Raw genomic sequence first — 22,467 nt, 5'->3', positions numbered from 1 at the left:
AACTTTATTATAAAGTTTCATAGACACTACAACAGTAAACTAAAAATAAAGTAAATTATAAATAGAAAAAAACGTGAAGCTTAGAGAGAATTAAAGCAAAAGTAAAATTAAGCTCTCAAATATAGTACAGCATTTTAAATAATTAGGCAAACTCATTAAAACGGTTTTAAATGATTTTTTTTAGTACAAGTACAATGTGTAATTAAGCACTTGTTACTTTTTTAAAAAGAGAACTCTGTTATTTGTACTTGACCATAGAGAGAATTTTTTCTAAACTTAACCAAACTGCTGTACGACGTTTACTCTGTAATAACTGGATAACCTTGAAAACTAGGACCATTATAGAATCAAAGTTGATAATAGAAATAATTTGTAAAATGGAATTTAATTTTCAGGAAACTGCTAGCACAAAGCCCCGTAGAATTCAGTTACAATTAATTTACAAACGCACTCACGGTACGATGTATGTCTAAAAATATTGAAGAGAAATCTATGGTTTGTATTGCCAACAACAAATTTTCGAATTCCGATTCCACTAACGTTTTGTATACTGCTTTTATAATCTAAAAAAAAAAGCTAGAGTTTCCTGAACGTATATATAATTCTTCTTTCGTTTTTCTTGTAAAATTTTGTATATAATACAGTATAATTTACCTTCAAGCCTATCGACCTCCTTTTGCAGTTTCTGCACGGAACGCTCGGCGAACTCGGCACGTGCCTCAGCCTGAAATATTTTAATACGACTTTTAAAAAAAAACAGGTTCGGCATGTTTCGCAGTCTTTTTTCTGAATTTTAAATACGTGGCCTACTTTCAAGAACATGAGATAAAATCAAATTATAGTGATTTAAAATATTTATGTTCGTAAGAATGTTTTTCATTGTATGTATTTAAAGTTAAAATATTCTGCTATTTATAAGATTTATACAAATGTAAAACAAATTCAAACACTATCATCTGCATTTAAATGTATTACTATTAAATTTAGGGGGTTAATAAATTGTAATGGAATTGAAAAAAAAAAAGTTTTCAGAAAAAAGACTGTTCAAAAAAAATCAACATGCACTTTGATTAATAAATCTTTAACTGTCGACAAACAAACAAAAAAGTGACAACACATTGTCGTATTAATTGTAAAAATTAAAAAAAATGAAACAGCTATATTACATAAAGCATTACGAATAATTGAACAAACTCTATACGTTTAAAGCGAAAAGTTCATGCATTTCATTTTACCTTTCCCAAAGCAGCTACGAGATGTGAACTCTACAAAACTAACATAATAATAAATAATATAAACCATTATCCAATGTAACTAACGACGTCACCGATTGAGGGCGATGACAACGACATATGAATATTAAATACTATAAAAAAACAGGGTGCTCTGGTGTAAAAAAATATACTGATTTGTTAGAATCTTGAACAATAACCGTGATTTTATTTTCAAACGGTTTCATCATTGTTTTTTTTTTAAATACAGATATACCGATAACTTTTTTGTACGGTGTGTTTCAATAGTTGGCAACAATACGAAACATAGGCTAACCATAAAGTTTATGTACCAGAGCTCCCGCGTTTTATTTGCAAACTTACTTGAGCCAATTTCTGCGAGAGGCTGTGGATCTTATCCTCGACGTGCTCGCGAGACGCCATCGCCTAGCCACACAGGACGGATTACTGACGGCTCGCCACCGGGACATGCCGACGTCTACGTTCAGACTGTACGCTTCTGTGCCCGTTCGCACGTGCATTTACCGTATTCTTGTAAGCGCTTTAGACGAACTAACCGATTTACGCGCGAAAATTCAAGCGAGACCGTTTCAATAGCTTATAACTTTACGCTTACGCGGTTTTAAAGAGGCCACTCGAACGATAACAATCTACGAGTGGCAACTGAATTAAAAACGCATCAGACAATCGATAACGGGATTAACGAAGCGTACAAACTCAACGCGAACGCCACTTACATACATGTAGGTAATGAAATTTATTAACACATAGAAGGATTGGCAGATAAAAGAGGCAAAGATGAAGCACCAACCGCCGCCGTCAGCCGCGACTCGGGGCCTATACCCAAACGAATACAGCCTCACGAAGCCTATACCAAACTCATTACATACTATGCCAATTTAAAACAATTAAAATACAGATGAACTTTTAAATTAGCATACACAGCGTACCCGTCTACCTGGCAGACACAAGACTAATGAACATGGATCGATTCTACAACCGCAACCGAACTACCTACGGGCCCTCCGCTTCGGCTGTACGATTTACCTCTTTGAGTTGGGCGTCCAGTAGTTTAAGATGAGTTTCGTATGTCTCTTCCCTTTTCGTCGCCTGGAATTATTATTTGCTTACGGAAACACAAAACAGCGAAAACGGTATCACTCATGCAGTAAGTACCCCCCACAGCGCCATCTTCGTTCTAAAACGATGACATTGCGGGGACACTCCGATAGATATATCAAACTGTACATTGTTAATGAGAGTAAACATGTAAACACAACAGCTAAACAAAATTTTGTAAGAGTATAAAATCGGCCAGTTATACACGCACTATTCTCTGTGTAATTTGAAGCATGCCGCTGGATTTAACGGAAAATCCATGGGCTACACTAGAGGACGTGTGCCGTGTGCGGTTAGAACAAGCATAAAAACACTCTCAAATCGACCGAGGTCATTCCTTTCACACCTCCTTCAGACGGGTGGTGAGGGTTTTGATCTGATTTTTGTACTCCTCTTCGCGTTGGTTGGCCTGCGTGGAACGGTACATGACAAGTTACATTACTGTTCACTAACATACGTGTAAATAAGATCCAATTTTTTTTGCCTAACAATTTTATATCCGCAACTGTACGATTATTGTTCGAGTAAGAATTAATTGTCTTGAGTAAATTGGTTGGTGCATCATAAAATTGGGACTGTAGCTTTGCAATACTACAATATTTTGGGAACTTCTATAATCTAGCCTTTATCTTAAACTTATTATTAGGTATAGTTTATTAATGATTTACACATACCTTCTCCTCTGAGACTTCCAGAGATTTCAGGTTGTTACCAACGACACGGAGCTCCTCCTCAAGCTCAACGATTTTGCTGAAAGAAAAAAAAAGAGACCCCAATCAAATTTTCTCTGTAGCACTATTTCGACGTGTTTAGTAAGACTTCAAAATGAAAATAATTTGCGCATCGATTTAACAGAAATGATTCAGTTGAATTGAAAATTTTTGATATTCTTACGTTTTGATATAAGTACGTTTTATTAAATTATTATCTTATTTTTATTATTAAGTCAATTATTCAAACAAATTATTCAAAATTTCGAGGTTACAACTGTTTGAAATTAAAGGCGGAATGTGCAACAGACAGTTCTCATTAAAATTAAAATAAGACTTGACTTAAAGGTCTGAGTTACCAGGTCATAAAATCCCTTAAAAATAAAATATTGTTTTGCTTAGGTGCGGTAAACTAACAATGGACCAATACAATGCCAATTTAGATTCTATAAAGCGAAACTCGGAAAAACTTACGTTGCCTGATTTGAATCGACTCGACTCAAATATGACTACAAATATATTATGATTAGTGATTTATAGAACAAAACATGCAAAAACATATGACAAAGGTATTTATGCGAAATGAGGAGGATAACGTTTATAACGAAAATGATTCAGAACGTGTTATCCGGGACCGGTTTGTTTAATGCGACTAAAATACCTTTGACATAATGACATCTTTTATGTCCTTTATCAGCGTGTATCAGCATAATGTCGAATGCACACAGATAAGAGCATAATGTGTCAAGCGATGAAATTCCTCATATAATTTCACTGATACACACATCTGTAAGACTAATTCATGCATCGATGATCTTTATAATGAATTCAATCTTAAACTAAAAATAGCCAATGCGAACTATTAAAGTACTAAACCTAATAGCGTAGTATGTTTGTAAGTTTTTAATGCCAATTTTTTTTTTATGTCTTAGATAGGTGGACGAGCTCACAGCCCACCTGGTGTTAAGTGGTTACTGGAGCCCATAGACATCTACAACGTAAATGCCACCACTACTTGAGATATGAATTCTAAGGTCTCAGTATAGTTACGACTGGCCCACCCTTCAAACCGAAACCTACTGCTTCACGGCAGAAATAGGCAGGGCGTAGGTACTTTACCCGTGCGGACTCACAAGAGGTCCTACCACCAGTAATTGCGCAAATTATAATTTTGCGGGTTTGATTTTTATTATACGACTAGCGACCCGCCTTCGCTTCGCTTCGGAAACATTAAAACACACATGAAATAAAAAAAATTAAATAAAAATAAAAAATAAAAAAAGTAGCCTATGTTCATCAGGGACAATGTCGGCTTCTAATGGAAAAAGAATTTTTCAAATCGGTCCAGTAGTTTCGGAGCCTATTCGAAACAAACAAACAAACAAATCTTTCCTCTTTATAATATTAGTATAGATGTTATTCCTTCACCGTGGAAGTCAATCGTGAACATTTGTTGAGTACGTATTTCATTAGAAAATTGGTACCCGCCTGAGATTCGAATACCGGTGCATCGCTCAACACGAATGAACCGGACGTCTTATCCTTTAGGCCTTAGGTATTCGATATTTGAAAAATATTTTCCTATACACCCTATCTCGTCTCGATGTGTGCATGTGTGTACTTACCAATCGCTTTGTTCGGCGCGTTCCTCCGCCCTCTCTAGGTCCTGCTCCATAAGGACAAGCTTGCGCGCCACCTACCGCCGGCCGAGCGTTAGTTCGCACGCACACATACACGCGCACACACGCACACACACACACGCTCACAAACAACACACACTAATCCTATCGAGCCGGACGCCGCTCTGTTCACTCGTACGCTTCTCCGGTGCAGTGCATACATTACAACTACGGATACTTCGAAGATCTTCCATAATAGTGAATGGTGCTTTAGTGCAGTGTGCTTAGTGCAATTTTGTATGCGGTTGGAACAGCGCCCCTAGCGGCAAACGTAGGCAAACGATCCCATTCCATACAAATATGAGCTAACTTTTACGCTATCGAAAACGTTAAAAAACTCGCACTAAGCACACAGGTCACGTAATTTACATTACAATTAATCAAATTGCAAAAGGTTCATGTACATTTTAAGATTCGTTTAGCTTAAAAATATTTTAACCGCTACATTTAGGTATTGAAGTCGTTAATTTCACAAAATACAGGTCGGCTTTGAAACTGATGAGCTACGTAATTTAGGCTGTAGGCGAAAATCTATTTAATTTAGGCCTTATATGCTAGGTGTAGTTCTGCCACAAAATAAAAGCAAAGCTCGTAGGTATATATTCATCGGAAAACAAAACTGAAACGAAGCAAGCAGTCGAGAGCGGCGTCAGTACTCACTCGAAATAAAAATAATAATAAACGAGGGTTGTCCCAAAACATTTAACTTCTAAAATGTTAATATTTTCAAAAAAATACAAGTTTAATAATAATCTAAGTGCTATCTAGTGCATTATCATTATCGTTATGTGATGTGTGCGGTTGTATATGCGCGGCACGCATACGGCCAGTAATTCTGGTGTAATGCGGTGCATATCTGAAAACGAAAATTGCCCTATACCACACATATTTCCTGACATCCTAGCCTGTAACCACGTTTAGCTGTACACACACTGAAAGACGGAAGTTTAGTCGGCACATGGACACGATAGTTAAACATAAGAAATATCCATGAGATGGGGCAACCCTTGTTTTAGTCTGAATCGGAGAGGATAGCATTATTTACCTACTTCGCGGACAGTAGGAAATGATGCTGACCTCTGGTTCTTATAATAAATAGGCGTCACCATTTCACGTGTGAATTAGTGACGCCGTAATGTCATGAATGATGCAAATTAAATTAAATCCTCCTAATCAGCTTGCAGCTCGGCGGCAACCTAATAACGGACATGCAGCAAAAAAAAAAAAAAAGAGTGAGAGCCGATGTTAGAAATACCTATGTAGGTAAATCGGGTTACAGTGCAGCAATGTTAAGAATGCAAATGAACAATCATGCAGAACGGCGGCGAAAACACGCAAAAAAAACGGCCTACGGATCACCACGTTAACGATCATTATCGCGTGACAGGCTGTAATGTGTGAGGCTTTAGCGAGACGAAGCGACGTAAACGCCATTGTCATTAGAGCCCGCACGAGGTCAATGTCGAGACGTATGGCGATCCTTCGGCGAAATGTATGGAAACCTACGATTCGCCGGACTCGGCACGCTCCTCGGCGCGCTCCAAGTCAGCCTCAACCATGGCCAGCTTACGAGCAACCTGAAGACACCACATCATATTAAACGACCGTAATCATATGAATTGTCAGATCATGCACAGATGCTATCCGTCCGGGCGTTGAGCAAGTACATCCTTCTTATATGGACGTATAGCTTATGTAACGACATTTGCGACGATGGAGACCTGTCCTCCCCTTTTAAGGCAAATGGCCCAAGATCGGGCCCGGTACAACTCCTTAATGGGACGGTGACTTTTACGTGCACCTTCACCGCGCAGGGTCATGTCAGGGGAATTGGGACGTATAATTGCAGCGGCGACCATATGGCGTAGACCTACTACTCTACCTACCTATCCAACACGTTACATGTCTTTCAATAAAATTAAAACTGGACATTTTTTGTTTTTTATCTAATCTTGATACGATAACGCGTCACACACAACATGGCACGAATCATTTATCAAGCAACATACTCACGATGACGAAAATCTTTATACATTACAAAACTCAACGCAGGTGATTAATAATTTTAAAATTTTATTAGTTAAATCACAAGTCAAATCCACGTCATTACATATATTAGTAAGATTATATCAATTTCTATTAATAAAACATAATATTCAGTCTGGAAATGGTTTAGGAATATGTTTAACCGTCATCGCTGTTGAAGAAAGTTAAAATAAACAATGATTTACAATCGTGACTCGCACAAACTCATGGAAACTGAGAATTAGAAATGCCAGTACAGTATCATACATATGGGGTCAAGTGGTAAGGCATTGACGAGGGAACAGGTTTTGCTATTTCTTTAAGCATGTATCTTTCTTGCTCTATCAATAACCTGTCACTCCCGGTGTTGTGATATATTTCTTTTTTTTTTCTACCTATTCTAGTAACCTCGAGGGGTTATTCTAGATTCGCCGAGCTTGTAGGTGAGCTCACGGGGCTCAAACCTGACGACGTTGCTAACAAGAACCCTAGCAAGAGCCGTGCTTCGCAGAATCTACCACCGGATCGGAAACGCGACCCACTGAGAAGATCCGGCGAGAAACTCAGTGGACTGTCTGTGGGTTAATTTACTCGTCGAGCCCTTCGTCGCAAGCAACGGGTTCTACGAGAACGTTGACCGGTATCATTGATGAGCATCGTGATATACCCTCATATAACACATGCATAGACACATCGTCCGGACTGCGACCGAATCTCGTGCTATTTGGACACTTGGTCGGACTGCGACCCCAAAGTATTATTCCTGCTAGCTTTCAGTTTCCTCTCAGTTATTAGCAAGTCATTTTGTATAGGGGGAAAGCGGGACAAGCCAAACCAAACGACAACGAAACTCCCATATATAGACCTCATCGTATTTCTTGTCGGCCTCCTCAGCGAGGAACCTGGCTTCCTTCAGCTGATTCTCGAGGGCGTCCATGCGCTCCTCATCCGCCAACGACCTGTTCTCGAGCACCTTACGTGCGCTGGATACCACAACAACATACATAATAATATTGAGTATTCTCATTACATATAAAAATCAAGAGTAACCCCAATAGTTAGAAGACATGCAAGATGATGAACAACTCAATGATGCAAGGAACACACAAAGCAACAAACAAAACCGCTACCGCCGGAATCCGCTGCGAATAGAATTATCTTCGAAGCCAACAATGTGGTAATTACTGGTTTAATTTACTAATGAGGCTCATTGGTGACTTCAAAGATGTCGTAAGTTTTATCGATAACGTTGCACAAATGATGTTTCGTTCGATTTTTAAAAAAGATAAAACATTTATGCAACATTGACATATTAATTTGACATCAAGAACGTAATGCGTTTTATGCAATTCGTGTGCAACAAGTTACAAGAAATTTATCAAAAAAAAAAAAAGAACCGGTATTACATAATGTTCTTGATAAATCATTTATCTTGTACAATAAATCGTTTCGTGAAAGCTATTTTATTACATATTACTACTATGTATATTTTATACAACTGAAGGTAATTATTAAATTAACTTTAAGCATGATTTGTGTAAATACTTGCAAACCTGAAAATGTATTTATATTTTTAAAGCGAAACGATTTATTATAACACTTAAACATATCGTCGTTAATGCAGTATTCAACTTTTCGAACGTCGATTTCACAAATAAAATAATTTAAATTCTAATAAAATATATAACGTTGACCTAATTTGTCGTACGAGTTTTCATTATCACAATGTATAAATAAGCGAGACGGTACGTCATCGGAAAATACTGCACGTAACGAGAAAATCTACGTTACATTAGTAAGCAATCACCTCTTCGTATTTCTTGTCCGACTCCTCGGCGATGAGCTTCGCCTGTGACAGTTGAGCCTCCAAGATGGCAACGCGATCATCCTCCATGTTGGTGCGGTTCTCCAGCGCCTTGCGTATTCTGATTAGTGCGGGGCCAAACGACATGCGTGTTAAAACATCGATGATACACTCAACTACGAATACCGCACAGAATATTCGTTCTAGAAGTTTCTACCGTATTAAAGTAGGAACGGTGTGGTAGTTTTTTTTTTTTTTGCTTTTTTAATAGCGATCTCAAAACTAGGGTCAAGAATATTGTGGTTAAGGGCATAAAATATAAAGAAAAAAAACACATGATCATGCACACATTGAAAACGTATTAATCGTACTGAAATATATTTACAGCTTTATTTCTAAGGTAATTAAAGACAGATCCAATTATACCATAGATTTTGAAGAAGCCACATACTTGTCGTTGATGTAACTACTATGATGTTATAACGCGAATTTACTCAATACTGTATAAATATATTGGTATGTATATTTAAATAAATGCCAAATATAGTGGCTTCTGCAATATAATTTAACCCAGCAAAAAAAAATTGAAAAAGAAACAAAAGTGATATCGCAGCTTTGCTATTTAAAATACTTTATTTTTCAGCAAATAAAAATAAATCGATTACACACTTTTGTTTCCAAAATCATTTGAAAAAAAAAAAACCAATAAGGATAGTGTCAAACTGTCGACAAGATTTCTTAATAATTTTGAAGATCACAATACCAATAGAATCATTAAAAATTTAATTGAGTTAAGTGATTTGTGAACCTTAAAATTAATTGTAGACCGAAGTTAAAAAATATCAATAGGGATCTAAAGAACATGTATTTTTACCCGCATTTTTATAGAATACTAGCTGACCCGGCAGGTCTCGTAGTGGCTCAATCGATAAATAAAAGACCTAAACTTTTGTATAAAATAAACTTAAAACAAACAAAAGGAATCCGTCCGACGGGGGACAAATCAAAGGAAAAACAAAATTGTTAATTTATTAAATTCAGAGCATTTTCATATTACCTTTTAAACCTTCTCTGGACTTCCACAAATAATTCAAGACCAAAATTAGCCAAATCGGTCCAGCCGTTCTCGAGTTTTAGCGAGACTAACGAACGGCAATTCATTTTTATATATATAGAAGAAAAAGACAGAAGATAGATATAGATTTGCCACTATCCTTAGAAGGCGAAAGAATAAATCCACCGAGTCTGGTAAACTGGTACGGACTCACCGCTCGGATTCATCAGCGGCCTGGCTGGCCTCGGACAGCTTGGCGGTGGCGGTCGCGAGACGCTCCTCGGACCTCTCGAGGTCCTCCTCCAGCAGTTGAATACGTCGGTTCAGGGCAGCCACTTCGGACTCAGCCTGTACAACAACAAAATTTAATTAACATTCTCTGTGTGTACCACATTCATAGTCACAAAATCTGTAAAGTTTTCGTTTTTCCTGCCTATTCTAGTAACCTCGAGGGGTTACACTACTCTCTGAGCGAGTAGGTGAGCTCTAACTTGGTGACGTTGCTAACACTAGCCCTAGCAAGAGCAGTGCTTCGCAGACAGTGGTAGACCACCGGATTGGAAACGCGACCCATTGAGAAGATCCGGCGAGAAACTCTGGGCTGTATCTGTTGGTTAATTTAGCCCTTCATCGCAAGCGACGGGTGCGGGGCAACGGTGACAAGTACTTGAGGTACCTAAAGCAGCGTTAGTGGATCGGAAGGATCCGAAATGACGTGTCCGTGAAAGATTCTAATTGAATCTATTAATTGCTGTAATCAAAAAGCTATTATTTTCGATTTAAGCGGCAAGTCATCCATAAACTTTTTTTTGTTAACTGTTCATTTTTTCCCCTACATACTCACTGGTAGCCTAAGGGGTTATTTCAACTACGCTATGTCTGGTAGGTGAGCTATAAAACACGGCTCGTTGGTGAATTTTTGATTGGGTTCTATTCTCCTTATTGGTTGCACAAGAACAATCTCGTTTTTTTTTTTTAAATCTTTATTACCATTAGCTGCGATTTCGTGCAAGCCTTTTGATTATTAAAGTCCGACAACATTTTTTAAATTTTAAATTTACCAATACCCAAAGCTCAAAACAGCAGCAACTTAAGTTTTCTTTATGTCATTTTCTACCAAATCAGTCTTCAGTCTCCCACTAGACACTGAACACAATTATAATATCTACTCTTTTAATTATTCTATCAAACGTCGCCATATTTATTACCTTTGGTTAGGTTAATCTAAAAAACCTCGTACCAAATGTTTTCAAGATATTCAAGTAAAACAGGTATGTACGTTGAGAGAAATGTCGTTACATTCTCGCCTTCGATAAGAAGTAATAAATAAAAATTATCTTTGTATGTCAATACCATACGTTAAAGTCGATTTAACTATTACTGTTTGAATTACCTTTTCACTTACTAATTGTGAATGATAAGCAAGTTAATTAAAATAATATAACTACATACTTTGTGAGTCAGCTGCTGACTACCTAATGATTTTATAATTAAACCTATTATTGGCTGATTGCTGTAATTAAAGGTCCATATTGAAGTTTCGGATATTAGACCTAGATACGATGAGGATACATGAAAAAAAATTCAAAACTCTATCAGTTGTTTTCCGCGCAATCGTTCTTCCAAAGTAGTATATTATTACATATTTTTCATTTTCCCAGATCTTTAGCTTCCACAAGTAATTTAAAAGGGTTTTAATGTCCAATAAACGAAATTGAACGCGCTCAACAGTGGTTACAGAAAAAAATGACCAACAATAAATCCCTTTAGTTTATCTGTGTGGTCTTTTGAAAACATTGCCCAGAATTCTAACCTAATAGACATTGGCCTACTTATCGAAACATATTGAGCTAGTGTTCATTTCAGAGTTTATTTGCGTATATTTTCAAACACGATTTTGCCTTGAAATGTGCCATTGATTCCCATAGTCACCATTATGTCAATGTGTGCCTATTCGGTGAGAAAAACAAACTAGAGATACACGAAATGTAAATGAGGTAATTATGCCATAAAAATAGTTCATAGACTATGGCGTAGATGAAGTATGACGTACTAAAGAACTGACGCTCGATTAGTGACTAGGTGAAACTAGATAAAATTTAGTGAATTCCGTGGACATGTTGATTTTTAACAGTCCCTCCCAAAAGTGCAAAACATTTTCGTGAAGGAATAACCCAAATAAAATACAAAAACTATATGAGATAATTAAATTTCGAATCCTATACTTGATACGAATCTTCATTATCGATTGGTATCATCAGAAAATAGTTTAGATTTTAACACTGGTTAGTAACAAGTCGTATATTAATAATAAGCGTCCGTTAAAAATGGTCCGAAACAAATGCTACATCGGTCATATGAATGCCCTCGTACAATCGACATTGTTCGACGTGGAAACATCATACGTGTTGAGAATTAAGCGAGCACCGAACGAACATTTTGCGTTACAAACTTTATATTCATAGTAATGCAATGTGGGTGACATCAGGCGGCCTTGCCGCTATGAAGCACTACACAGTCCCGGTTTCTCTTCCTTTTATCCTGTGTCGTCATCACAGCTAATAATATACATGACACAACTAACAATCACGGTCGCACATTACCTATTTAAAGCAAAAAATACTCGATTTTAAGGAAAATCAGCCAATATACACAATATTGGACCGCCAAAGCAACGTTATTTGGCAATCATAAACTTAATTTGACAAGTTGTGTAGATTAATATCCAGACGTTTATTTTAGACGTATGTATGTATAGTCATTAGCACGTCGAAATCACCTTGAACTCACAAAACATCATTTAAATCGAAGTGTAGGTAAGGATATTTCCGAAGCTCTCCGAAAAGGTCATAGACCTTTTTAACCGGCTCATTGCTTACACAACGGAATTTTAAATCAGGTAGTCGATTATATTTACGTGAGTACATCATGCGGATAAATTTAAAAATAGTAATTGATTGTAAACATGCACTTTCACGGAATAGTGATATTGTCTAATTTTTGGGATAGGCTTGGGCCGGTCAGCCCACCCATTGTAACGAACGGACACAAAAGCAATCCCTTTGAAAGCCCTACAAATTCTACAATGGTGTCACGCAATGGAGCACCGTATTTGGGTGGGCACTGGGCTTCGACGATGCTTTCTAAATGTAATCATACCTACGACATGACTACATTCTCATATTTTTACATGAAATCTCTATCCGTGTTTAGTTCAACTTTAAGTTTATAAATAATAAGGTCGAATATTGCGTTAGTATAATTACTAATAAACAACAAGAGAACTTTGATTTCAAAACAGTTTTACGTGAATCGATTGCGAGATTATTATTTTTCCCGTTTAATGGACCTCTAAGATCGTTAATTTAAACAATGTCGCGTATATATTTCCAATGTTATTTATTATACACGCCCACAAATAATTTCTTTGAACTTCCACACAAAATTATTTTTGGTCTCCGATAATACAGTTTCAGACCTTTTATACAGTTTTAAAATTAAACAAAACGAAACAGTAAGTAGGTACCTAGGTATATCTCCACGAAATCGTGTTATCGTCTTTTCGATACATTCAATGCGATAAGAAATAGTATGCTCTAAGAATTATATAGAAAAGGTATGACCTAAACTCACATAATCAACACTATATGTTATAAAAGTTATAACAGTGTACCTAATTAGACGATCATTGTTTAATGCAGTTTAACGTTGGTTGTCTTACTATATTATTCAGTACACAGGTGTTCGTAATAGGAATGAACATCGTCGCTATGTTCAGTTACGTCATGTGGATGATAGCGCAAAGTAACACGGACACGCCTTCTCGGCGCCAAAGGTCCTAACGAAGAACAGGAATTTAAAGGGTGCTTCTTGATTCCAGTCGGTACGCTCTAAATGTGCCACATAAGAACGGTAGACGGCCTCCAACGCAACTAAACCTGTTACTTGTAACATAAACTAGCACATAACCACTCCACAACCTATCATAAGTAGGTTTTAAAAACATCTCATGAATCTAAATTTTACTTAGATACAACAGTTTAATTCCTTAATTGGTGTTTACACGATCTCAGGTCGTTCTCCAGAAAAAGAAAATTAAATAATATCCAATGTTAAGGATTATTATTTTTCGTCCCTTTCAAGGGGCCCCAAAATGAGATGAATCCGAAAGAGACGTATATATGCGTACGTCGCCTGCACACCTATTCACCTAAGTATGGCCGGACATTACTCACTAGAGGTAGATAGCACAAGACTACTGATATCTCTCGTGGATAACCTAACTTGAACTACATATTTTACACATTTCATATGCAAAATAAAGCTATCCGCACACTTCACACAAAAATAACACATTTTCTTACTTCTTCTCTTCGCATAATTTCCACTTGCAACCGTTTGTGGTACTCCTCGCACTCGTCCTTATATTTTTCCATTTCCTCTTTCGTTTGACGCATTTTCTTCTTCAAAACGTCTAAAATCGTTCCTTGCTGCATGTTTGTCGTCATTTTGATTCACTTTTGTGTTAAAATCGAATGCTTAAACGCTAATAAGCAGAGACACCTTCGTCCTACTCGCGAAAATGCCAACTGACAGACTCGCTCGTAGTTACTATTTCGTATCGTTGAGATGGGCTCGGCACGAACACAGCCGGCGAATAAAATGGCCGCCACCGAACTTGGACGCTACAAAAATATCGTTACCGCACTGATTACTGGCAACTATGTGTCACTAGTTTCGCCCAACGAGCCTGCACTAACGATAATTATTAATTTATTTTTAATGCAATTAATATTTTCCACAACCACACATTCTTCCAAATCGTATTGACTTTGACAGCGGAACACGAGTAGTGAAACGTCACACCAATATGACGAAGATAAGCACAATTCTGATCGACCGTGCTGACTTCAGTGACCGTGGCTCCACCTGTTTTTGTTTATTGGAAACAGCATCCTGTAGGGTCAAAGCTGTAAGCTTCAACTAAATGCCGAAAAATAGGTGGGGCGAAACGCTACAGCGATCGGATACAATGGATATTGAATCGAACGTGGAATTCAAAAATAGTGAAGAGCTTAAATACCACGTTTATTTCATGATCACTATGAGAAATATAGTTGAAGAAATATCAAAAAGCAAAGCCCCAAAAAGCTCCCAATTGCTATCAACACAACAATTTGTGAAAATTGATCATAATGTTTTAAAAGCTGATTTCAGTTCTCAGACTTGTTTTAAATACTGATAGCGCCATCTAGCGTGTTACTTGAGAACACAGACGAGATAGTACTGTAGTAGTCAGTTTGCAGAGATAAGTCTTAGTATTGAACAACATTCAATAATACCCATACCTCGAAAACTACCGGTATTCTTATGACGTAGTTTGGAAAGTATGCGTCTGATTTAAATTCCGTTAAGTAACCTGCACCCAGACGAAAACAAAAAATAACCACGCGGATAAAACTAAATTCATACTTTTACTCGGAGCAATGCTAAGTATGTACATAATATGTACTTGTTATTTTACCCGGGCTATCCAAAATTTCGAGGTAAAGTTTTGAATGAAATGAACGGTTTTACGTTCGTTGGATCGATTTCGAGTAATAACATTTTGACATCTATCCAATTTAAGCTGAGAAGGCGTTTTCTTGGTCTACATTTTACGTGCCTACGAATTCTCGAAACAATGACGACTCGTATAGATTTCACGCGGCTGATTCATACTCGTGCATTTCAACACAATAATTATGTTCTGTATTTATACTCTAATTGTATCGCCCTTGAACGATTCGGTTACCTCCATTTTTTATAGCAGAAACTGTTTAATAAAAAATACTGCATCGTGCTTTTGTTTTCCCTACCTAATCGTTGATAACCAAGGGGCTATTGTACATGCTAACAACACGCTGACAGGGAGATGAGCTCACGGGTTCAACCGGAGAGAATTGCTAACACTGGCCCTAGCAAGAGCAGTGCTTCGCAGAAAATACCACCGGATCGGTGCCACTGTAAACACCTGGCGAGAAACTCAGTGGGGTGTCTCTATGGGATAGTTTGCACGTCGAACTCTTCGATTACGACGAAGAGTTGATGAGGACATTGAACAAACAAATTTACAGTTCCAAAATTAAATTGATATTAGTGTATACAATTTTCAATTCGATACGCCCCATTAAAGTTCTGTTGCGAAATAATCCAGTTAATTAAAAGATGTATGTACAATTGCCTACTCAATATAATTATTTATTAGTTTATGTAGGTCAGTGATTCTCAACCAGTTCCGAGGCACTTTTGTGTGCCGCCAAATTTCAAGTGTGCCGCCAAATTTTGCGAATATATAATAATATTAATATTATTAAATTATATAATTTTAAAAGAAAAATATTTTAAACATGAATATATATTTAAATCCACAAAAAAAATGTATAGTATATTTTAGTTTATTTCGTATATTAAATTTTTTTGATAAACTATTTATGCAGTGTGTTGTAGTAAGTAAATAATTTTTATCTTTTTTTTTGTGTGCCGCCAAATTTTGAAATCGTTAAATATGTGCCGCAACAAAAAGAAGGTTGAGAATCACTGATGTAGGTACTGCATAAAGTTACGACGTTTGTGTCAAAGTGAAATTAAACATCATTCATAACGTTAGCATTTAAAGTCAACAAGTGAAATAATCGTCTGGAAAGTTTGTCAGATGTCCATAACATTACGTTATATGGTCAAGAGACACGTTGTATGGTCATGACCAAAGACACTAATAACGTATCTATTAATGGTCGATCGTAAAAGGCCAGTAATATATTGAATATATTTAGGACGCTGATATGTATATCTACATATTGTATTAATTTAAAAATTTCCCTCAATTCGAAGAGTTAATTTTTTTTAAAGGGAATATCTTTCATCAAGGAATGAGTTCAAGGCCCACCTGTTCTTGAGGCGTCACTAAGGCTGATGATTCCTATTTACTTTCCCTACTAATTTTATTGTTCAATACAAAAATTGTAAAACTCAATAGGTAACTCTATTTTCAGTTCATACCTGTAAATGTAATGTAAAATGTCTTAGCATAATTATGTTGATACCTCCACTACCCGACGTTGGCAAAGTTGTATTTAAATCTAAGTAACAAAAGCCAGAAAGAAAGAAGAAAAAAAAGGGCTGATGATGATGGTCATTATCAGTCTATAGAAATACACTGCTGAACATAGGCTCCTCCAATTGCACGCCACTTGGCACGATCCATCTCTCAACCAGCTCTTGCCAACCACCCTGCATAGATCGTCACTCCACCGAGCCTGAGGGCGTCCTACACAACGTTTGCCAATTCGCGGTCTCTACTCAGGAATACTTTAACCCCAACAGTTATAGATGGTAGTCCAGCTGATATACGTCACAAACGCCGCCGTCCACCTTAAGATATGAGATGGAAACCTCAAGTTTCGTGTAATGAAAAAATCTATTCAAATCGAACCGACAACGGATGTGACTGACATATTCAAACAAAGATCCGAGTTTCCTTTCTTTAAATCAACACAAAGCCTACAACTAATGCCAAACTCATGCACATAAATTGTATTATAGATTATTCTATATGTTTCAAGTCACCGCAATAGTTTTCTTCATGAATGATTTTAAATCGACGTATTTATGCCACTGGAAAGCGACGTTAATACAAATTCCAATTGAACCAGTTACAATTGCTTTGCAAAAAGCATTATTACAGCTATATTTTGACGTTGATATCGCGTGTACAATTCGGATTTCCATTCTACAAGCTACAAGCTAGTAAGGATTACATCAGTGAAGTATACGAAATATCGTTAGGCAACTGTTCGAATCAGTTTTAGTGTTTTTATTAAATACTAGAGGTCCCGCAGTAGTCGAAATTCGACTATAATTAATTGGAATTGTAAGTTTGTACACTATTATGATTGTATTTTATACTTCTATAATCACAAATTTCGCCAAGACTACACTATAAAAAATATTAACAAAGACAAAAAATATTTAATCTATTCTCAGTTTGACAACAGACGTCAAGAACAAAAGTTTGACAATAAATAGTATGCATGCGTGCGTGCGTCAAATACATGGTATGTAGTGTGTGTAATGTTTTATTTATTGATTTAATGTATCTTTTACGCATTATTTAAAAAAAATATTAGCATTGTGCACTTCTTCTCTATATTCTCTATAAGTGTGGAAAATTTCATACTCCTCCGTCCGCGCAATTTTCGTAAAAAGGGATACAAAGTTTTTCCTTCACGTATTAATATATAGATTTCGATTAGGCATAAAAATAATATTTCTTTCGATTTCATTAAACGAATGGGTTTTAATTTTTAAATGCCTAAAAATAGTTGACATTTTAATCTGCAGCTTTGGGAATCATGAAATCTTCTGATACTTTATTTCGTAAAAAGTTTTTGTTGATAACGATCACAGTATTGTGATTTGTAAAATTATTTCTTGAAAGTCACATAAGCGATAAAATTTCTGATATAGCTATGTATATGTAAACTAAAACAAAAGAAACACCTGAAACAAGAAGCAATGTTATGATCGCTTTTATGTATTAAACACTGAAGCGATTTCTATGTAATAGCAAATTTCATGTTCAATTCATTTAAAAAATTAAAAGTTCAGAACAATGGTTTGCTTAATTCCGTTTGGATCTTCACGTAATATGGCAATTAATTCAGGGCCACGCACACAGGAGAACCATTAGACCTATCATTGTAAATAATCAGAAAGCACGTCAATTAAGCAACATCTAAATAAACTGCACACAAAAGAAATGCACACGATAAACAAGTCATGTTGGGTCACGCATTTAGATAAAACCTGTTTGATGAGTAATTATTTTACACTAGATAAAGAAGCGGGCAGAATCGACAGACATCTCATCACAACGCGAATAAATGTTGTGATAAGTCAAAATGTCAATTGAATTGTGTACCTAATTAATGTTCTATCTTTCGGAGCAGAACGCGTGTATGATTGCTTCGTGGAAAAAATAGAAAATTTCGGTTTTGCGTGCCCACAAAATGTTTTTTTTATTTTTTTTATTGCTTAGATGGGTGGACGAGCTCAAAGCCCACCTGGTGTTAAGCGGTTACTGGAGCCCATAGACCTCTACAACGTAAATGCGCCACCCACCTTGAGATAAGTTCTAAGGTCTCAAGATAGTTACAACTTACAACGGCTGCCCCACCCTTCAAACCGAAACGCATTACTGCTTCACGGCAGAAATAGGCAGGGTGGTGGTACCTACCCGTGCGGACTCACAAGAGGTTCTACCACCAGTAATTTTATAGCGATTATTCTTTCATAGAGGAAGTCAAGTTTGGGAGCGACTTGTTTGTACCCTGACATTTCCTGAGCAGTGATAACAATTAACTATCCACTAGGCCCGCAGTCTGCTTGGTTTTTATCGGTAAAATTCTTCTGTTTCAAGGTTCAAGATGTTTGCGATTGCCGCTCATTGAACTTGCGTAATAAATGGGTATTCAAACTAATTATGTAAATTAAACTCACATTCGCGCCATTTAGATTTAAAAGTTGAATCAAGTTCGGAAAATTCGTCTTACAAATCTATTCATAACAGTGTATAATTCTGAATAAAGCAGGTTAGCAGGTTATCGTCTTTTGAATTATTTTAAATAAATCGGTTAAAATATATTGTAGTTACTAAAAATTTTATGCAAAAAAAAAAATCTAATCATACTGCAAATTTTAACAGCGCAAAACATTCTCTACATACGTCTACAACATGAATAGGTAATATTTTCGAAAGTTGCACAGAAAAGTAAAAACTGTAATAACAGTAGTTGGTTGGCTTAACAGCGATTTCGTTTTCAAGACTATTTCATAATTAATTGTAATGTACAGCGGAAACGTTATGAAGGCATTAAATTCATTATCTAATGTTGTTTGGTAGGTTTATATTATCACCAGTCGCTGGATATTGTCAAGTAAATACTTGAGATAGCAACGAGATAAATTATTATTTTTTTAACTACATTAGGCTATTCGACCTTCATTTTAGAAGTAATTCTTTTTTGTGTTTTTTTTTATTCATAGTAATACTTTTAGTTGAAACAATAAAGGGCTAAAAGTTGACTGTTAAGGTCCACGTGTACTGGTCGGTGGTCGCGACATCTAGCAGCGTGTTTTGTAATCCTTCAAGTAAACATTTCAACAGAAATGTCAGGCTCAGCTGATCGACTCGAGCGAGATTCTCTCGGTGGAGCAAACTCGCTTTCCAACGAACGTGATTAAAAATAGTTCTGTGCGCATTTGGCCCACGCTTGGATTACTCATACATCTAACTAACTCAAATCATATAGGACATTACCCTTTTCAGCGCAGTATTCTTTATGTTCTGCAACTCATTCTTGATGATGGAAAACTTCATCATAGTGTCTGAAGAAAATATTGAACTGCCAAAGGCGAGACCGGGATAATCAGCGCATCTTCTTCGCCGCCTGTTTTCTCTTTCGGCCAAGACCTCGGTACATTCACTAGTACATCGAAGTTTTGCAAGTTCTACAGTTTCAGGGTCATCATCGGATATATCAGAAGGAAGCGCGGCAACGATAGCTTCCGCGCCGTCTCCTGCAGACCTTTCTTCAAACGAGAATTCATCGTCTAAGCTATCTAGAGAATCAGTACTCTTAACCCTATCTAATTCGTTTTCTTGTTCATCATTCGCACAGTCCTCGGCTACAGTAAGATTCGAATTTGAAAGTGCATCGTCACTATTCGTCCTTGTCACATCTTGAGATTCACTGACACTATTGACACAAGGCACAACATCGTCTGTTTGAGTTAAGGTCGTTCGCGCAGACGGCTCGGGGTCGGGATTCGTGGCGGGGGCGGGTTGACGGTCGCCCCTTAAACGCGGATGGTGTTGGTGCCCCCTGCGCCGCACGGGGGTGCGACCGTGGACGTGGGGTGCGGGCGCGGACATCACTACACTAGCCGAGCTGCGTCCGGCCGCGCAGCGCCCGCCGCCATGTTGACTGAGTGTCGCTCGTGGCAACAGCTCCGAGACGAACACTAGCGCCATCTTTTTATTTTCCCGTGCTGTTTTAACGACTAACCAACTATACGCATGACCGACGCTAAGCGCGCGCAAAATTTGTAAATACGAATACGAAATTGTTTAGATGTAAACAAAACATAACACCTCTAATAGAAAACATAAAAAATGTATACGTTTACGTGCGTAAGTGTCATTAATATTATTAATCACTTGTTCACTAATAATCACGTATTCATTACAGTGATAAGTAAAAAACATCATTGAATAAACTGTATCAGTTCCATATTTTATTCAAAATAGGCATAAATACATGAAGCCGATTTCTGTAACCGTGTCGGCCATTGTACGTGTTGATTTATTATGGTAACTGAAAAAGCCTAAAGCCTATTTAAACAAGTGGTCACCGTCAGTCGGGAGCTTCAGCAATGCTGATGGAAATAGCCCAGTCAAGCTTCCACTGATTAATTTTCAATTAAAAACGAGCTATCTACATTACCAACTATCTTAATGTTTACGGAAAGTTTTGTTGTTTAAATCTAAATCTGTAGATGAGAGCAGCTAGTCAGGCGTCTATTTATATCGAAACACCGGGCATCGGGCCCATATTAGGCGTCGAGCGCCGAAAATAAACGGGAGCACGGAAAGCAGCCCCCTGTGGATCGCGAAGCAAACGCATTCAGATTCAACTATAGCACGTAATCATCATTGATATTTCTCAATAAACTATCTTAAATATAACGATATAATCTATACTAATATATAAATCTACAGTGTTTTTTACGGATGTTCCGTTATAACTACTCAACCATGCGTTCGATTGACTTGGTATCTATGTAGAAAATACATGTACTTAATGGATAGGCTAATATCTATATGAATATTGGACTCCATACACCAGCTGCGGGGGCGTTAATAACGAGAATCTTTCTAGGGGTGAGAAATAATAATGTTAATTTTAAATGCCCAGCGAAGCGGACGGGTACAGCTAGTATAATACCTATAAAGATATTTTTGAGAATAATAAATTAATAGGTGTCATTAGGTAACTATAGCTATTGCACAGAAAAAATGAAATGAGTTCAATCAAAAAAAATAAGGCTACTATTTCTGTTAGGTCTCTGTGGTGCAATTTCATGGATTTCATTATAATTTAATCATAAGTGACAAATGAATACTAACAATTTTATACGCGGCTTCCATCGCTTTAATGTAGATATTGAAAAAAAATTATGTAAATACATATACGCGACGGAGACAGTCCTTTTTTTCTGAATAAAAAAAAACCTTGTGTACTTGTCGGCTGTCTAAGTCCTTGAATATTTCATAAATAAACAAACAAACTTACATTTGCATTAATAACATTAGTATGGATATTGATTCGAAGGCGTACGTGGTATTTGACTCTAATAAATATGTTGAAATTGATGCAGAAATTATGTTTTATCTTTCAATATATATTTTGTTGGTTGTTTAGTTCAGTTTAATAATTTTATAACAAGTGTGTACAAACAACAATACTGCAATGCTCAGTTCCGTCGTATGCATAACCATGTTATGATTGTACTTCAATCGGAAAAATAAACATTCCTCTTTATTCAATTTTTTTTAAAATTTCATCTCTAACTCTTAAACCATAGCCATAACATAGCCATTCATATTAAATTACAAAATATATACTAGCGACCCGCCCTCGCTTCGCTTCGGAAACTGTAATTTATTATTGATTTTTCCATTATTTAATGGATGTTATTATACATATAAACCTTCCTCTTCAGTCACTCCATCTATTAAAAA

General features: G+C 36.7%; 1 protein-coding gene across 50 annotated transcripts in view; it reads right to left on the bottom strand.

Annotated features, from left to right (window-relative positions):
• The window catches only part of Tm1 (tropomyosin 1), a 39,357-nt gene that overhangs the window by 6,465 nt on the left and 10,425 nt on the right, over nucleotides 1-22,467 (bottom strand). For 3 of the 50 annotated variants that reach the window (XR_016324894.1, XR_016324892.1, XR_016324893.1), the window contains exons 1-7: nucleotides 19,984-20,712; nucleotides 9,838-9,971; nucleotides 8,573-8,690; nucleotides 4,687-5,596; nucleotides 3,026-3,101; nucleotides 1,596-1,658; nucleotides 655-724 (exon numbers count right to left, since the gene is read on the bottom strand). Coding sequence is in view for 45 of the 50 variants with exons in the window: in XM_089736426.1 (XP_089592552.1) it covers nucleotides 655-724; nucleotides 2,280-2,342; nucleotides 3,026-3,101; nucleotides 6,247-6,317; nucleotides 8,573-8,690; nucleotides 9,838-9,971; nucleotides 19,984-20,697 (1,246 nt within the window). In the remaining 5 variants the exon portion in view is untranslated. Of the gene's footprint in view, nucleotides 1-654; nucleotides 725-1,595; nucleotides 1,659-2,279; nucleotides 2,343-2,697; nucleotides 2,761-3,025; nucleotides 3,102-4,686; nucleotides 5,597-6,246; nucleotides 6,318-7,630; nucleotides 7,749-8,572; nucleotides 8,691-9,837; nucleotides 9,972-13,987; nucleotides 14,511-19,983; nucleotides 20,713-22,467 lie in introns of those variants that run through there. The other 47 variants (XM_089736425.1, XM_089736418.1, XM_089736423.1 and 44 more) reach the window with 25 other exon arrangements.

Source organism: Bombyx mandarina, chromosome 21 (assembly GCF_030267445.1).
Source record: "Bombyx mandarina strain Sakado chromosome 21, ASM3026744v2".
Lineage (NCBI taxonomy): Eukaryota > Metazoa > Arthropoda > Insecta > Lepidoptera > Bombycidae > Bombyx > Bombyx mandarina.
The sequence above is the reverse complement of the archived record's forward strand: the minus strand, read 5'-3'. Positions and strand labels throughout refer to the sequence as shown.